Source organism: Globicephala melas, chromosome 6, assembly GCF_963455315.2.
Source record: "Globicephala melas chromosome 6, mGloMel1.2, whole genome shotgun sequence".
Lineage (NCBI taxonomy): Eukaryota > Metazoa > Chordata > Mammalia > Artiodactyla > Delphinidae > Globicephala > Globicephala melas.
Genome location: NC_083319.1, coordinates 54,831,019 through 54,847,377, shown reverse-complemented (window position 1 = coordinate 54,847,377; position 16,359 = coordinate 54,831,019). Strand labels below are relative to the sequence as shown.

The 16,359-nt window shown below is 40.2% G+C and overlaps 1 protein-coding gene across 3 annotated transcripts in view; it reads left to right on the top strand.

Moving 5' to 3' along the window:
• The window catches only part of GLIS3 (GLIS family zinc finger 3), a 504,645-nt gene that overhangs the window by 173,338 nt on the left and 314,948 nt on the right, over nt 1-16,359 (top strand). For all 3 annotated transcript variants that reach the window (XM_060300887.1, XM_030877089.2, XM_060300884.1), the window contains 2 exons: nt 3,341-3,548; nt 9,294-10,413. In XM_060300887.1, coding sequence (XP_060156870.1) covers nt 3,418-3,548; nt 9,294-10,413 — 1,251 coding nt within the window. In that variant the 5' untranslated portion in view covers nt 3,341-3,417. The remainder of the gene's footprint in view (nt 1-3,340; nt 3,549-9,293; nt 10,414-16,359) is intronic.

Here is a 16,359-nt window from a genome sequence, read left to right as displayed (position 1 = left end):
CCTGGGCAACATGTGAAGTCCTTTACATGTGTAATTAATACTAGATGCACAATAACACCTTATAAAGTGGTGTTATTTTTATTCCCATTTTACAGATGAGAACACATAGAGATAAACACAAATGTTTAAGTAATTTGCCCAAGTCACACGACCAACCTGGGTTGGGGGTTCCCAAGCAGGCTGTCTCCAGAGCCCATACTACAATGCACTACACAATTCTGAGCAGTCTGGAGGTGTTCATTCTGTCTGGCATTATGAAAAAAAATTGGAGTTAGATGGTTGCATTAAGCACAGTGGTTCTTGGTCAGACTGTTATTTGCCTCCCTGTGTGAGAGTGATGATGCCATTTTACAGAACATTCTTACAGCTGCTCCACAAACATAACGTGTTCCCAAGAAATTTACTGTATAGCTTCGTGCTAAACGTATGTGATAGTCAGAAGCTGTCACTCCTCTATGGTTAGATGAGGCTCAAGCTGACCAGTGAATTTGGGAGTAGAAGGTGTTATAGTGAAAATGATGGAGACACTGGGGAGGGGAAGATTAATGTTTCTTTATTACAGACGGAGAAAATACTGTGAATGTGAGGATCTAGGGTATAGGGTTACAAGGGCAGCCTTGACCAGTGTAAAATTCTAGTCCAGGGAGATAGATTTATAGTTACTACTCCCGCAGCTTCATCTTCCATTCAGACCTAGTTAGCCACACTGTGGAGAAACATCAAAGGATTGACTTAGTTTGAGTCTGTTTTTGAAAAATGGCACTGTTTTAGACAAGAAGACCAGGAGGGCTTCAGTGGAAATAATGTGTATTTAATATCATGTATAACTATCTTTTATTTTCATTCTTAGCTTCATTGACAGAATTTATTGTGTACTGTATAGGCCCTGGGCTAGGTGCTGAGGAAGCAGCGATATCTCAGACAAGAGCTTTGTCTTTAAAAAGCAATAAAGTATAAACGGATGACAGGCATGTAAACATTTCCGTTCCCTGAAGGTGCTGAGGCAAATGTGTTATGAAAGACTGTGGGGGAACGAAAAGAAGAATTGGTCAGATTTGCCCAGTTGGCAGTGGGGGAGAGGACGTCACAGAGAAGATGACCTTTGAATCAAGATCTTGAAGACAGAGGTGCTCCTAGGTAGACAAGTTAGAGTAAGGCTGTGCCAAGCAGAGAGAAAAGCAGGAACAAGAAAAGGGCTAAAATAATTTTTTCAGCAATCTTATTGGTATTTATTTATGCTAAGGTGTGCATTATTTTCACATCGATTATCTCTGAAATATTAACACCATGTACTAGTTTATTGTTCTTACTGGTATATAAAATAATGGTATGACATAATATATGGCATCTAAGATTTGATGAAATAATGTATTAATATGCTTTGACACCAAGTAGTATTTGTTGGGTGTGCTGTTCCAGCTGCTAATATGTCTTTGTTTTAGAGGTAGATATTAATACCATTTTATGGTGAAGGAAACAGGCATGAAATGAATGAGTTCTTTAGATGAATATGTGACACTGAATTTGACAGAATACCTGCCATCTAATGTTGCTTTTGTAGCAGTGGCTGGTAGGGATAGAATTCAAGTGTCTTATATACTGGGCTAGGGTATGAACCATTACACTGCCTTTATCCAAGGTAAAAAGGGGGTTTGAAAAGCAAATCACATGTAGCTTGTTGGAATTTATAAAGATATTAAGTCTATGATCATTGCACAAAAATGTGCCCACTACTCTTAGTGTCAAGATGAAGCCCTGATGGTACAGTGTTATATGAGTTATGAAAACAGAGAGACTATCATCTATAACTGATCTTTCAAGGCACAAGAAGATACATCAGATAGAAGCTGCAGGGAGAGGGGAAGGTTCCGGTTTGTGTATCTGAAAAAAAAAAATCAGACAGAAATTTCTTTTGGACCTTTCTTGGATCTTGGAAAGTATCCAAGGAGGAAACTAAGCATCCAGCACCTAAACTTAAGGACACAGGTGCCATGAAAATCCACTCTTGTAGACTCCGTTTCTGCTCTGTCAGTAAATCCCTGTGTGATTTACTGACGCAAGTCAGTTACCACTTGGATTTTAGTTTCCCAGAGGGCTGGACTAGAGAAGGCTTCCTGCTAGCTAAAGATGCTGTGACTCTCCTAGCACTTTGGAGATGTGGTTTCATTGATGAGAGCATTGGTGATTACTCTAAGGTCTTGTTTATCCTTAGTTGTGGGCTCTTGGAAGAGAATGTTACAAAAGATGAAGAAGTCATTTTTTTGGCTATTAACCTAATTTTTGAGAAGACAAAATAAAAAATTATACTCCTTAGGGCTAAGGAAAGTTACCGTGATGCTTTTCTACTACTTTGATCCCAGATATATCAACGAGCAAGATGGGGAATTTGGTGAGAAAATTTTAGAGCCAATTTGCCAGAAAAACCTGAGATCATTTTTATTTTGATTTATTTGAAATGGGAACTGAGACTGGACCAGGTAGTTTGCAAAAACTGTTTGAAAAAGTATATCCATGCAAAAAGAATGTCTAGAATGATTCAACCACTATTATTATTTTTTATAAATGAGTCATGGCAGTGTTTACCTTTCTCCTCTTTGCTCTTCACGTTTCTGTAATGGCACAGATTCTTGAGGGTTTCTTTTTTTTCCTTTCCCTTCTGGGATATGTACCAAATTTTACTACGTTCGAAGATTGTTACTAATGAAATGAAAAATTTATGTCAAATTTGGTTAACATGCTACTTTTAGAATGAATGTTTTGTTTAGGGTTCTCTCATCTTGATTTTTTAAAAAATTGGGTGTATGTCCAATGAAAATATATTAGGATGAAGAGGAAAAATAAAGATTGGAGAGACACAGCCAGTCTATATCCTTTTAAAGAGGCATTTTGGAAGACCAGACTTGGAATGAAATGAACCAGTTAAACAAGTTTTTTTCAGGAGTGTCAACTTTCCTTGCTGGGTCATTCAAGATATTAGCTATTCTAGAAAAAAACATGGTTTGATACAAGTAATCCCATCTACTTACCACCTTAACCCTTTAGGTAAAGAGATGATAAAATATGATTCTTAATATAACTGGACACTTCTATATAGAAGAAGCAAAATGTAAGCATATTTTGTATGAGTGGTGATTATAGAAGGGTTTCTATTGTAGCATTATGGATTTTTCATCGGAATTAGAGAAAGCTTTTTTCTATCACTAATACTGAAAAAAAAAAAAAAAAAGGTGATCCAAGGACTGTCTCTAAAGATGAGTCCTGATATAAGTGTGCACATATGTGTATTTACTGATTTCTGATATAAGGGACATGAAAGCTAACCTGATTCGTTTGTTTTTAGGGGCTCTTGGCTTTGGGCCTCAGTGCAAGTCCATTGGAAAAGGCAGCTGCAACAATCTAGTGGTCACCAGCAGTCCCATGATGGTTCAGCGACTGGGACCCATTTCACCACCAGCAAGCCAGGTCTCTACAGCATGCAACCAGATCAGTCCTAGCTTACAGAGGGCAATGAATGCAGCCAACCTGAATATACCTCCTTCAGATACCAGGTCTCAAGTTACTTTTTTTTTCCCCCTTCTTACGGTATAATCACACCCATGACTGTTTTTCCTTTCCTTACTGAATGCATGCCCACACAACACACACACACACACACACACACACACACACACACACACACACACACTCAAGCAGCTCTTTTATTTTGAGCTTTGTAGGGGAATGTGTATAAAAACTGTGTGTGCCATAATATCATCTTAATTGGGAAGAATGGTTTAACACCTGCTGGCTTACAGTGTGAGTGAAATTAAGGCCCACTTTGAGATTTTGGGGCCTCTGTGACTAAATACCAGTGTGTTAATCTGTTGATTACTGGTGAAGCAGGTCATATCATGGCCTAGAAAGATAAAGATGTTCCATGCACATCCATCTTAGCTGCTCATTTTTCAGTGTATGAGTTGCAGCATCCTAAGGCTGCTTTACAGTTGTTTTGTCTGTCCAGCCATACATTCACCCATCTAACCAAGTATCTTAAATATTTATGGTCCTGCATAATATAATAGTTGAAGTTTAGGGAGATAGTTGAAAAAGTAAAGATAGAAATCATGAATTTCAAGACTTTATGATGCGTCTAGGAAGACATACTTTCGTGTGTGAGTTACATAACATTTCAACACAATGTCTGATTAGGTGCTGGAATAAGTAGGTCCAATAAATGCTATACATCTATCTCCATGGGAGATAATTGAATAGGGAAATTACCTTCTCAAACAAATTTTTATATCTCTTAAGGTTGATATTACAGGGGACATAAAACCAAAATACTGTTCAAAGTATAAGGTCTATTTCTATGTTTGAAATGAATTATTTCATCTTCTGTAAGTAGTCTTCTTGGAGAAATACAATCCAAAGTTTTTTGCCTTAGTTCCAGATCTGTTGTAACTGTGATTTTGCAAAGGAATTGGACCTCTCTTCTGTGGACCTCTGTTCCTCTTCTTGGGGGACTGGAATCTGCTGAGATGCCTTGTAGTTCTGGGTTCTGTTTCTTCCTCTTCTTCCTCCCCTTCCTTTATCTTTTCCTCTTATCCCCCTTTCCGCTTCTTGTGTCTCTGCACTGTCCTCCTAGCTGCTATTCGAGACTCTGAAATCACAGTTCCTGGATCATTTTTTATGCCAATTTTTTCATGAGATGGAAACTTGTTTTTCACCTGAGATTTTTTTTGTGATGGGAAGCTGCTCCTGTCATTTTCCTATTGATGATTATGCCTTGAGGGACTCTTCATACTTGCTGAGTATTACATGTAAAATTAACTGTACTCGTGGGGTAGATGTCATTGGGAAGCCTTCAGCTTCCTGTCTGTGGCAAGTCCAGCCCATGCCTTGAAGGCAGAGAGTCATAATTAATGGAGAAACTGAAGGTAGGCAGGGCACAGGCTGCTCCAGCCATGCATGTATCTAGTGCAGTCCCTTTCATGGGTCGGGCAGGGAAGGGTCATTATCTCAGTGTTTTCTGGCATATTTGATTCCTTAGCATAAATTTTTATCCTTAAAAGATAACATCTTAGAGATGCACTGATATATATGTTTTGATTATGTATTCTGTGAGTCCTTCTATGGAAATAATTTTTTGCAGGATGAGCAAAGAAACAGGAGTTGGGAACTGGCTTGGTGAAATATCGAATTTACTTTTAGCAATTTGGAAAGGTCACATTTATTTGTGATACTTAAATTGGTTTGTGTGTTCCATAAGAGGAGAGATAGGACAGGAGGCAACAGTTCAACTTGAAGGCATTTTGCTATCTAGAGATGAAGAGAAGATGGAGAAAGAATCAGCTTTGTGTATTGGGGGAATGCCCGGGGGGGAGGGGGTGGGGGGGTGGGGAGCTGGATGAGGACATAACTGTTCAGTCTGAGTGATGGCCACCCTATAAAAAGCTGTAAAATTTATTGTTTTTTCCTGATTATCTATGTAATTCTTACTCATTGTAGAAAATGTGGAAAATATGGACAAGCACAAGACAGTATATGATAGTCATCCCGAATCCTACCACTCACGGGCAACCATGGGTGGAATTTTGACATATATCCTTCTAGCTGTAGGCAAACATATACATCATAAGCATAGGTTTCCCTTTCCATCAAATTGATCTATAATGATCTACATAGTATTATATTTACTTTTTTTGTTAATATAAACACTTACCTTTGTAATAATCTTTTGTGGTAAAAATATATTTAGCATCATATAATGACTTCTTCCTGCCCAAGATTCCATTTTATTAAAAAGTATATAAATAAAACTATAATTTTTATCAGTATCTTATTAATGGGCATTTGTTTCCCTTTATTTCATTATTATAAGTAATACTTCATTGGATCAATTCTGTAACTCTTGTTGCCCATCTCTTTTTCATGACATATATGCATATATATGTACACATATATATGTAGTCATTCTTTTAAGCATCATTTTGAGGAATTCCTTGTCATATATACGTTAGTATTTCTTTTGAGCTTGGCATTGAACCAAGCAGTTCAGCTTCGTTATTACACCTCTTATGGCCCCGTGAGAGTTACTGAGCTCTTGCTTCACCAGCTACCCTAACCTATTTCACTGTTGGTTTCTGAGTTTTTCATATTGCTTTTATTTTGTTTGAGTTATCTTTCTTTCACATATAGCTTCAAATTAACCAGTCACCAGAAATAATATGCTTAGGATTAGATGAACATATGGAAATGGAGATTTCTCTAAGTATGGTGATAGAACCACAGCTCTTTGTCACTTTCTTTCCCATAGGCTTGGTGTGGGTAGCAGCAGGGATTATAGGCAAGAGTTCTTTGCAATCTTTCACAGTCATTCAGCATATTGTTTCAGAAGGAGAACAGAAAATGTGTGCTCCAGTTGTAGCTCGTGTGACTTTAAGCCTCGTACACCAGGTCTTTTAATCAAGCAGAGCAGCATGGACCACATGTGGGGTATGTTGTGGGGAAAACAGTGGAGGATGTATGTGATCCAGCTAGGTGACTGCCTATCAAATGCTGCTCTATTTGTACTTCTTTAAGGAGTTTTGGTCCTTTTTCTGGTGTCACTGGGAGGAATTTCACAGAACCTTGGTTTTATTCTCTGTAAAACAGAGGTTATTTAAGCAATCCAATTTACTTACTTCACAGGCTGTATTAAATGAAATAATACAAAGGGAAAATACTTCATAAATTAAAAATGATGGTTATCATTATATTGATTGATTACTCACCTTAATCAATATTTTTTTGGAAAACTTTAACACTCTGGTGGGTACTGGCGGAGATAAAAATGACCCCTTTTTTTGGAGGACTTTGAATTTTATTGAGGAAGATAACACCCACAGATGCTTGAAGTTAGCTATGTTTAAGGCTCAGTACAGACAGTATATAATTTTTCTGGAAAGAGGACTTTTACTGAGAGCTACTATCTTTGGGGCAGGTTTCATGGATTAGAACTTTGAAATATTAAAAGATCTGGGGTAATTGCTTAGAAGGGAGGTAGGCTGCTAGGCAAAGGCCATTTGTTGGAAATTTTGTTCTTATTAGGTGTTTAAGATAGAAGAGAGAGTTCTCCATTCATATAACTGCCTTAGTGAACAGAACATAGAATTTGCTTTCTGAAAAATATATGATAACTGTCTTAGAAAACTGAGATGTCCAAGGAGTTAAGGAATGTGCCTGCATGGGGTTATGCTCAAATTTAAGTCGAACGATACTTTAGGTGTATTTTGAGAAAAATAAGAAACATCTCTTGACAGTGGAACAAATGAACATGTCTCACTCACTATAGGCAGCCCTCAAACCAAATAATATAATTTCAAATGCAAAGTATATACAGATGGGTAAAATACTTTCTGCCTGCCATTCACTGCTTAAAAATCTGAAATCCTCCAGTATGACAGTGACCAGGCAAATGCACCATTTGAGAATGTTATATAAACCATCTAAACCTCAGGGTGTAAAGCAAAGTCAGTTGTCTTTGCCTCATATATGACACGACTACTGATTGGACTTGGGTCAGAAAGCAATTCTGTTATCTCCCTGGGGAAGGGACCAAAAGGCCCTTGACATCCTATCACCAGGAGCCTTCAGCTGAGCTCTGCAGGGAGAGCTACAAGCTGCAGGTATGCTGGGAAAATAATTGGAAGTGTCCATGGGGAATTAAAAAACAGATGGTTCAGAAACCACTCTGGGGCTTGCAGGACTTCAGTCCAAATATAAGGATCTGGACAGAGGAAAAGAAATCTGTGTCAAGGGCAACTGGACGTAAATTCCTGCTGTGTTTGTCATCGGTAAACATTACTTCACTTGATGGAAACACCACATCGACAATGGTGTTATCTACCACCTTATACTGTGCATTTCGGAGCTGAGATGTTTTCTTGCTGATTTCTCATGCTTGTAGGAAAGTGTTTCTGGCTTCCATTTTGTGAAAAGAAGAGGAACAGATGGGATGAGAATGCTTCTATTTTTCCCTCAGTTCTTTTGCAACAGGTTGCTGTTTAACAGCTGGAAGTAGTAAATGGGTTCATTCTGGGAAGATAGACATTCTATACAATATTTTATTTTGAATTTTTTGTCAGAAAAAAGATCTCTGTAGAAAGCCAGTGCAAGTGCATATAAAGAAGTCAGGTTTTTTGATACACTACAACTCAGAATACACTATTCTGAGTTGGGAGTACAGTGAATTATGAATTATGTCCAGCCTCTTTGTGACAAATTTTCCATCCAAAGGGCATAGCTTTTCTCTTCAATGATTTTTAAGGCAATGATGTCATAGTAAAGCAAAATGAATTTTAAAGTGGCCAGACTACATTACAAAGCATTCTGTTATTCAGCTAACTGTTGTGACATGTGAGGCATGTTTTGTAAAGGGTAGGAAGGACAGGAGAGGAATTGTTGCAAAAGTGAAGTACTTAAAGCAAATGCTTTGCTCTCAGTCCAAATCTGCTGTGATTCAAGGACAACAGTTCATGGAAGATACAAAACTAGCAGGTGTGATTAAACCCTGCACGGCCCAAATGCATAATTACAAATATGACTTGATTTCAGGCTGTCACTCCCCATATATATTACAGCTGTATTTTATATATATTTTATTTCTGGGGAAATTTGATGTTGTGACTGAGTACTTACAGTGTGAATTGCTATCTTTTATAGAAACATTTAAAATTCCTTAATGTCAGTGAAATAAACTTGTGAAATTATTATTAGGTCCCCTGGATGACTTTGAGGATTTACTTTTTTTTTCTTTTCAAATTAAGCATAGGTTTATGTTTTACCTCACCAAACAGATTTCACTCAAAGGCTGGGACTCTGTTTAGACTTGTGTTCTGCAATGCCTATTTGTAGTGTGCTGCACACAGTAGATGCTTAATAAATACTTGTTTATTTGGTTTGCCATAACAAACTTCAATAATTATTCCTAGGTCTCTAATTTTTTCCCTGTATTAAAAAAAGATATTTAAAAATAAAGCAAGGACGATTTATTATCACTTAAAGTATTAAGATTATTTATAACAGTAGATCTTTTTGTTTTATTATTCCAGTGAGCATTAGCTTTTATTGTTCTTCTTGGTAAAATGTTATTTACCTGGAACTAAAAGCCTTGGGTTTTATCTTAGCCAAAGAATGTGTGTTTAGCCGAGAATGTAATTAGGGGAAATACTTAAGGGATTGTCAATGCAATGTTCTTTTAGCTCTTAGGCAATCCATATCCTGCTAAAATGTTTGTCTTTTTTTTTCTCCCTGCCTTCTGGCTGCTGTTCCAGGTCCCTTATTTCGCGTGAGTCTTTGGCATCCTCAACTTTGAGTCTGACAGAAAGTCAGTCAGCCTTGAGCGTGAAACAAGAGTGGTCTCACGGCTACAGGGCTCTCCCTTCGCTCTCCTCCAACCACAGCTCTCAGAATGGCATTGATCTAGGGGACCTCCTCAGCCTTCCTCCTGGGACAGCCATGCCCAGCAACAGTGTCTCTAACTCATTGCCATCCTACCTGTTCGGGATGGAAAATAGCCACTCTCCTTACCCTAGTTCCCGGCACTCTTCGGCCAGGTCCCACTCGGCCCGCTCCAAGAAGAGAGCACTGTCCTTGTCCCCGTTGTCCGATGGCATTGGGATAGACTTCAATACCATCATCCGCACCTCGCCCACGTCCTTGGTCGCCTACATCAACGGGTCAAGGTCTTCCCCGGCCAACATGTCCCCACAGCCAGAGGTCTATGGGCATTTCCTGGGGGTGCGCGGCAGCTGTATTCCCCAGCCAGGCTCGGTGCCAAGCAGCCAGAAGGGCGTGCGGGTGGCCAGTGGTGGCCTGGCTCTTCCAGCCTACGACGAGGACAGCGTGCTGGAGTATGAGCGCATGCAGCAACTGGAGCACGGCGGCCTGCAGCCCGGCCTGGTCAACAACATGGTGGTGCAGCACGGCCTGCTGGACTCTGACGGCCAGCCGGCGGGCCTGCTAAAGACGGAGCGCCTGGATGACTTCCCGGGCGGCGCTCTGGACTTGCCCCCGGCACCCCCTCTGCCTCCTCTGCCACCTCCGCCCCAAGGCCCCCCGCCCCCCTACCACGCCCACCCGCACCTGCATCACCCAGAGCTCGTCCACCACACCCAACCGCTGGCCCTGCCTCAGGCCGCCCTGGAGGAGGATGGGGAGATGGAAGACGTTGGGGGCAAGCACTGCTGTCGCTGGATTGACTGCAGCGCCTTGTACGACCAGCAGGAGGAACTTGTGCGGCACATCGAGAAGGTTCACATAGATCAGCGCAAAGGGGAAGACTTCACTTGTTTCTGGGCCGGTTGTCCTCGAAGGTACAAGCCATTCAATGCCCGCTATAAACTGTTGATTCACATGAGAGTCCACTCGGGGGAGAAGCCCAACAAGTGTTCGGTGAGTCGCCTAAAGCCCACGGGAGTTCATTGAAGGTGTATGTGGTTTAACAAACGCTGCCACAAGTTAGGCGGCATTTTTTTCTTTTATGGAGTTTGGATGCTAGGGGTCTAGGTATCCATGGTACCTAGGTATCCTCTTCAGCCTGAGAAAGGGGAAGTTTTCTTTAATTATTAGTGGCTGGGGTATATCTCCACTTCTAGATTCTCTTCTGCAGATGTACATGATCGGGGAGGTTCACGCTGCCACACTGTCCAAAGTCTTGGAAAATTGATTCCCACCAGGCACCAGCTTGAAGTTGCTGAAATGTGCAGGGCAGAGGAACACACACTACACCACCAGCAAGCTTTAGCTATTTTCCAAATTAAATATTCAGTGATTTTCCCTTCCCTCCAATAACTGGGTGAGTGTTAGGGTTAGAGGGGTGGTTCTGATATTTAGAAAGGAACTCACACTTAGCAACTTGGCTAGTAAAAGTGTTGCTGCATACACCCACACACCTGCACACTGCACCCTCCAAGGTTGTAAGACTAGTTAATGATTTATAGCCAGCATGAAAACACTCAGGGTTACCACAGGAGCTGAGTCTTCCTGGATCTCCCTGACTTTAAGGAGAGGGAGTTTGGTGGAAAATGTATAAGGAGAAAGAACCCAGAGGGGACTGTGTCTTTGGTGTTGAAGGAAGCGGGCATGGTGTCTCTTTCTCCCCACTTCCCCCTTTCACAACATCAATCCTGGAACTATCTCTGTTTCTTGGCAGAATTTACTGTTTTTGAATAATAGGACTCTTAGATGGTTGCACAAACATTTCACACCTAACAGAAACCCTCAGGGTTTACAAGCAGGACATCACCCTTGGGATCCCAGGGTGGCTTTGCACAATCTCAGACAGCTCGCTTAACTCTTGGAAAAAGAAGAGCATGTGTTTTATATTAGTTTAGATGGACAGGAATATTTCTTTTACAGTTAACAATCTGAGAATTTTAGGTATTCCCTGGATATTGAATATGCTACAGGTCACTAAATGTGTGTAAAAAATATATATCATTTGGAAAAGGAACTTATTTAGATGGTGGTTCCCCCAGCCAGAGTCCCTTCTTTCTGTAGTATGTCTTGATAATAAAGAATCTGGGCCATGTTTACCATGTTTATGCTTGATTATAGATTGGCCAAGTTGTCAGATTCATGTAAAAGCAAACCAAACAGGTGATAGTTGTAAGGCAAGTATTAGAAGTGCTTTTTCACCATCCAGTAGGTATTTTTGAAAGAGTTTTAATAATTTCTGGAGGAATGAAATTGCATTTCTTGTCCTTACATTATGCCCCATGTTATGATTCTTCTTAAGGAAAACTTGAAACTCATACATTGTAAGAATGCCAGGTTATATGACTGAAAAGAATAATTACATTCCAGCCAACAAAACCTTACTCTGTCAGTAAGGTTCTGCATTAAAAATGCCAGAAAGAGACAAGCAATTGAAGGCAATTCCGTTTACTCTGTTTGGAACACACCGGCCTATTGCAGGCAAGGAAGACATTCAGTCTCTGAAGGAAAACAGTCCAGCCTTTTAGTTCTGACTAATCCTGGCTGAAAATAGTTTGCTGGATTTGGCTTTACTGAAATAAACATATAGACTTGAATTATCCAAAAAAATATTTTTTTTGCATTGCAAAATTAATTTTTGTGCAAAAGGATTTCCCTATTTTCCCACTATCCCCAGATTTTGAAAAGGCGTATAACTTTATAAAGTTGACTTTTGCTAAAGTGCATGATGACTATTAAAAATAGAAATACTTAGTGAAAGAATAAGCTGAGAGGTGAATGTTTGCAGGCGTCTGCATAGCTTTTCATGGTATTATTCAAGATGGGTATGGGAGGTGATTTTTCTCTTTCCCCTGGTCTGCCTACTCCCCATTTCTAGATGGAATCTTTGCAAAATTTAGATTGCTAGGTTTAATAACATATCAAATCTAGACCCACAAAGCATTAAATCACATGTTATAGTGCAAATGTATTGTACAAAACAGGGTTTCTTAGGGGCTGACTAATGCTGCAGTTCTTGCCTTGGGACTGTATATTTTTAGCAGGAATATAAGACGTACATATCATGAGCATCGTGTCTTGTGAAAACTGTTATGTTGCTGCCTGTCATCTGCTTGATTTGTAGGGTTGTAGCTAACTGGCAGCAAATAATTTTGCCCTGAAAGTTGAGCAGCCTCTCAAGTTGTAGCCCGTGGAGAGAAGACGTTGTGCTTAATGTGGATGCGCATCTGAAAAAGAGGCATTCTTCTGCCTCTTGCAAAACCAGTCTTTACACTCTTGGAATCCAGACACAGAACTCTTAAAACTGAACAGTTTCATCTCTCACTTTTTTAGAAACTGATGGTCGTTGATTCAAAGCTCAAGATCCTTGCCAAGTAAAATGACCACATTCTTCTTTTGGAGACATGAAGTGATCTTTGGGTTTTTGTGGCTGTGTCACATGCTGCAAAGGCTAGGAGCAGTTTAAATTATAAGACCCTGTCCACTTTTGTTTTACGTATGTTTAACTGCTGTTAATTTTCTGTGGACCATAGTTAGAGTTAGTCATCCTTTTCACTCACTTAGCTTATTGACCCAAGAAAGATGTGATGACCCAATTGTGTTTGGTGACCATGACTACAGGCAGCACAATGAGCTTCTGGAAGTCATGTGAAAAGGAGGATGTGTGAAAGGGCTATTCAGTGACAGCCTACTTACAGTAAGAGGCTACCACTGGTGTCCTCCCTTGATGCCAAATTCCATCTCATGCATGGGAGAACACATTCTCAGAGTCTCTGACTGTAACTCCTCAGCCTTACCCAGAACTCTGGGATTCAGATCTCTCAGGACTTTAGGTGGCAGAACTGGGGGAGGATTGTTAATTTATTATTTGGTTAAACTTACTGGAAGGAGAGAATGGTTTCTTTTCCCTTTCCCACCCAAACAACTCCACCCTTCTGTAGATCTCATTCTTACTACTTCTGTGGAGAGCCAAACCAGCTGCTCTTTTCCCGCTCTTGGCCTTGATTACAGAGATATTCCCAGCCATCGGCAAAGGCCTTGAGAAGTAAAGGCCTCAGCAGGCAGACAGACGGACCTCAGTTAAATCAGAAACTGGAATATGGCAATATTATATTAAAAACACCTGAGTCCATTCACTTCTGTCTACTAATAAAGCGATTTGTAGGTGCCAGATCATTCTATTTAGACCTTCCTGAGCTTAGACCAACCTCAACATTGATGAATCTCAGAATTATCAGAACTTTTGAACATTCCCAGGTATAACTTTGCTGAATTCTATTATGTTTTTCTGAGATGATAAGGTTTCAACTTCTCAAGTCAGAGCAAGTAATGGAGCCTTATAATTAGTTTCTTTCCCAACCCCGTGTTTCATGTTCCTAAAAGATGTAAAGAATAACCCCCAAACTATAGATGTACACTAACCATCCCTAACAGTAGCCATAGTAAGTGTTCCACTGAGTGCACACTGAGAATATTTTTACCGTAGTAGGTCTTTTTGCCATTAAGTTGAAGAGTATGCAACACCTCAGTAGCGTTCCCAGGAAGGTGTCTTCTGAATGAGATCAGACACACTTCTCATGAGAAAGCCTATCTGATCAGGGCAGAGTGAGCAGAGGGACAGGGTTCTGTTGCCAGGATCAGAAACACTGATCCTGGCCTTTGTGCACAAAAGAAAGCAGTTGGGCTGGGAGGTTAGGGAGTGTTAATGAGGGAATTAGGGGGAATGTGGGTCGCCACTTAAATTTTGCTTATTTTTCCTGGATGAATTTTATCCAATAGCAAAAAGGAATTTTGTAAAACTTTTACCCACCCACAGATTTTCACAAAAATGTCACTGACCAAAGACAGCTTTGAATCTTGTATGAATTGACTCATTTCTCCACAGACATTTTGCCTGGCAAAATGCAAAGTATTTGCTTTGGCTTGACTATTGGGCCGTTTGCTTTTTAAGTAACATTGGATTATGGAATACAAGAAAATAAATACAGAGCTGGGGCCATGTCCCCATTCCTCTTCTATGGCCTGATTTATGGGTTATGGGCCAGCCTTAGCCATGTAAGACATTTCTTGAGGAAAAGTAAATTCATTGTAAAATACGGAAGAAGGCTTTTTTTTTCCCACACCCTTTATTTTATTATTTTGATAAGACTTGGCATTGAGGTGGTGACCACAATTACCTGACTAGAAGGGACCTCAGGAAAATATCTAGGCATAATTATTAATTATCACTCCACAATCTTCATATTGGCAACAATTAATAAATTCTCGGGCTTCCCTGGTGGCGCAGTGGTTGAGAGTCCGCCTGCCGATGCAGGGGACACGGGTTCGTGCCCCAGTCCGGGAAGATCCCACATGCCGTGGAGCGGCTAGGCCTGTGAGCCATGGCCGCTGAGCCTGCGCGTCCGGAGCATGTGCTCCGCAACGGGAGAGGCCACAACAGTGAGAGGCCCGCGTACCACAAAAAAAAAATAAATAAATTCTCATAATGTCAAGTATTGGAGGGTATGGAGAAGGGAATGTTTTAACATTGTTAGTGAGAGTAAACTAGTGTAACCACTTGGAAAAATTTTTGAGACTATCTAGCAAACGTGAAGATGAGCATATCCAACAAAACCATGTCTAAGTGTCTATCCTAGAGCAACTCTTGGTGGCAGGAAGACATGCCTTTGTTTTTTGTTATAAATTTATTTATTTTTGGCTGCGTTGGGTCTTCATTTGCTGCAAGCGGGGGCTACTCTTTGTTGCATCACGCAGGCTTCTCATTGTGGTGGCTTCTCTTGTTGTGGAGCACGGGCTCTAGGTATGCGGGCTTCAGTAGTGGCACCCGGGCTCAGTAGTTGTGACTTGTGGACTCTAGAGCCCAGGCTCAGTAGTTGTGGCACATGGGTTTAGCTGCTCCGCAGCATGTGGGATCTTCCCGGACCAGGGCTCAAACCCATGTCCCCGGCATTGGGAGGCGGATTCTTAACCACTGCGCCACCAGGGAAGTCCCCATGCCTCTGTTTTTTAAAAAAAGTATAAATAACCTATCTGTCCATAGGTAAGGTGAGTCAACAAACTGTGGTTTATTCCTAATGAAATAATAAAGGAATTTAAAATTAAGAAGCTATATATAAATCGATATATCTATAGATTGATAGATAACAACATGGATAAATAGATAACAATGTTGAATGAAACAATTACATGCAAAAGGGTATATACAGTGTAATATAATTTATGTGTATTTAAACACATGCTAAGCAGTATTATACAGTTGTTGTAGATACATAATTACTTGGTTAAACAATAAAATCATGTAGGCAGGATAACCTTAGGATAGTGGATACTTCTAGAGATGAAAGAAATAGGAAGACACGGGATGTATCTTTTATCCAAAGAGGGAGAGAAATGAAACAAATATGGCAGAATATTAAAATGTTTGGTGGTGGCAATACAGCTGTCATAGGTATCTTATAATATTTTCTATGCTTTGCTGGCTGTTTGAAATATTTTATAACTGTAAATATATATTTTTATCTAAAAAGAAAAGAAAAGAAAATCAATGAGTATAATACTCTTAACTCCCTTCCACACATACCAGTTTTTCAGAGAGGAGAAAAAAGCCTAGGGAAGTTAAGCGATTTTTCTAAGACTAGAAAGTTGTTTGGCCATTGCCTACTTACTCCAAGGAGGTGGTTTTCCACTTTGGCTGACATTGGAATTGCCTGAAAAGATTTATAAAATACCCATACCTGGGTCCTACCCCCAGAGTCTGTGATGTAATTGGTGGGGTGTGTAGCCTTCCAGGTGATTCTAAAGTGCAAAAGGGTGAGAACTAGTGCTCTAAAAGCTTCCACATTCTGACACTAAACTCTAGATAGATGAAAGCCTACCTTGTCATTTTAGTTAAGGCGTAGGGAG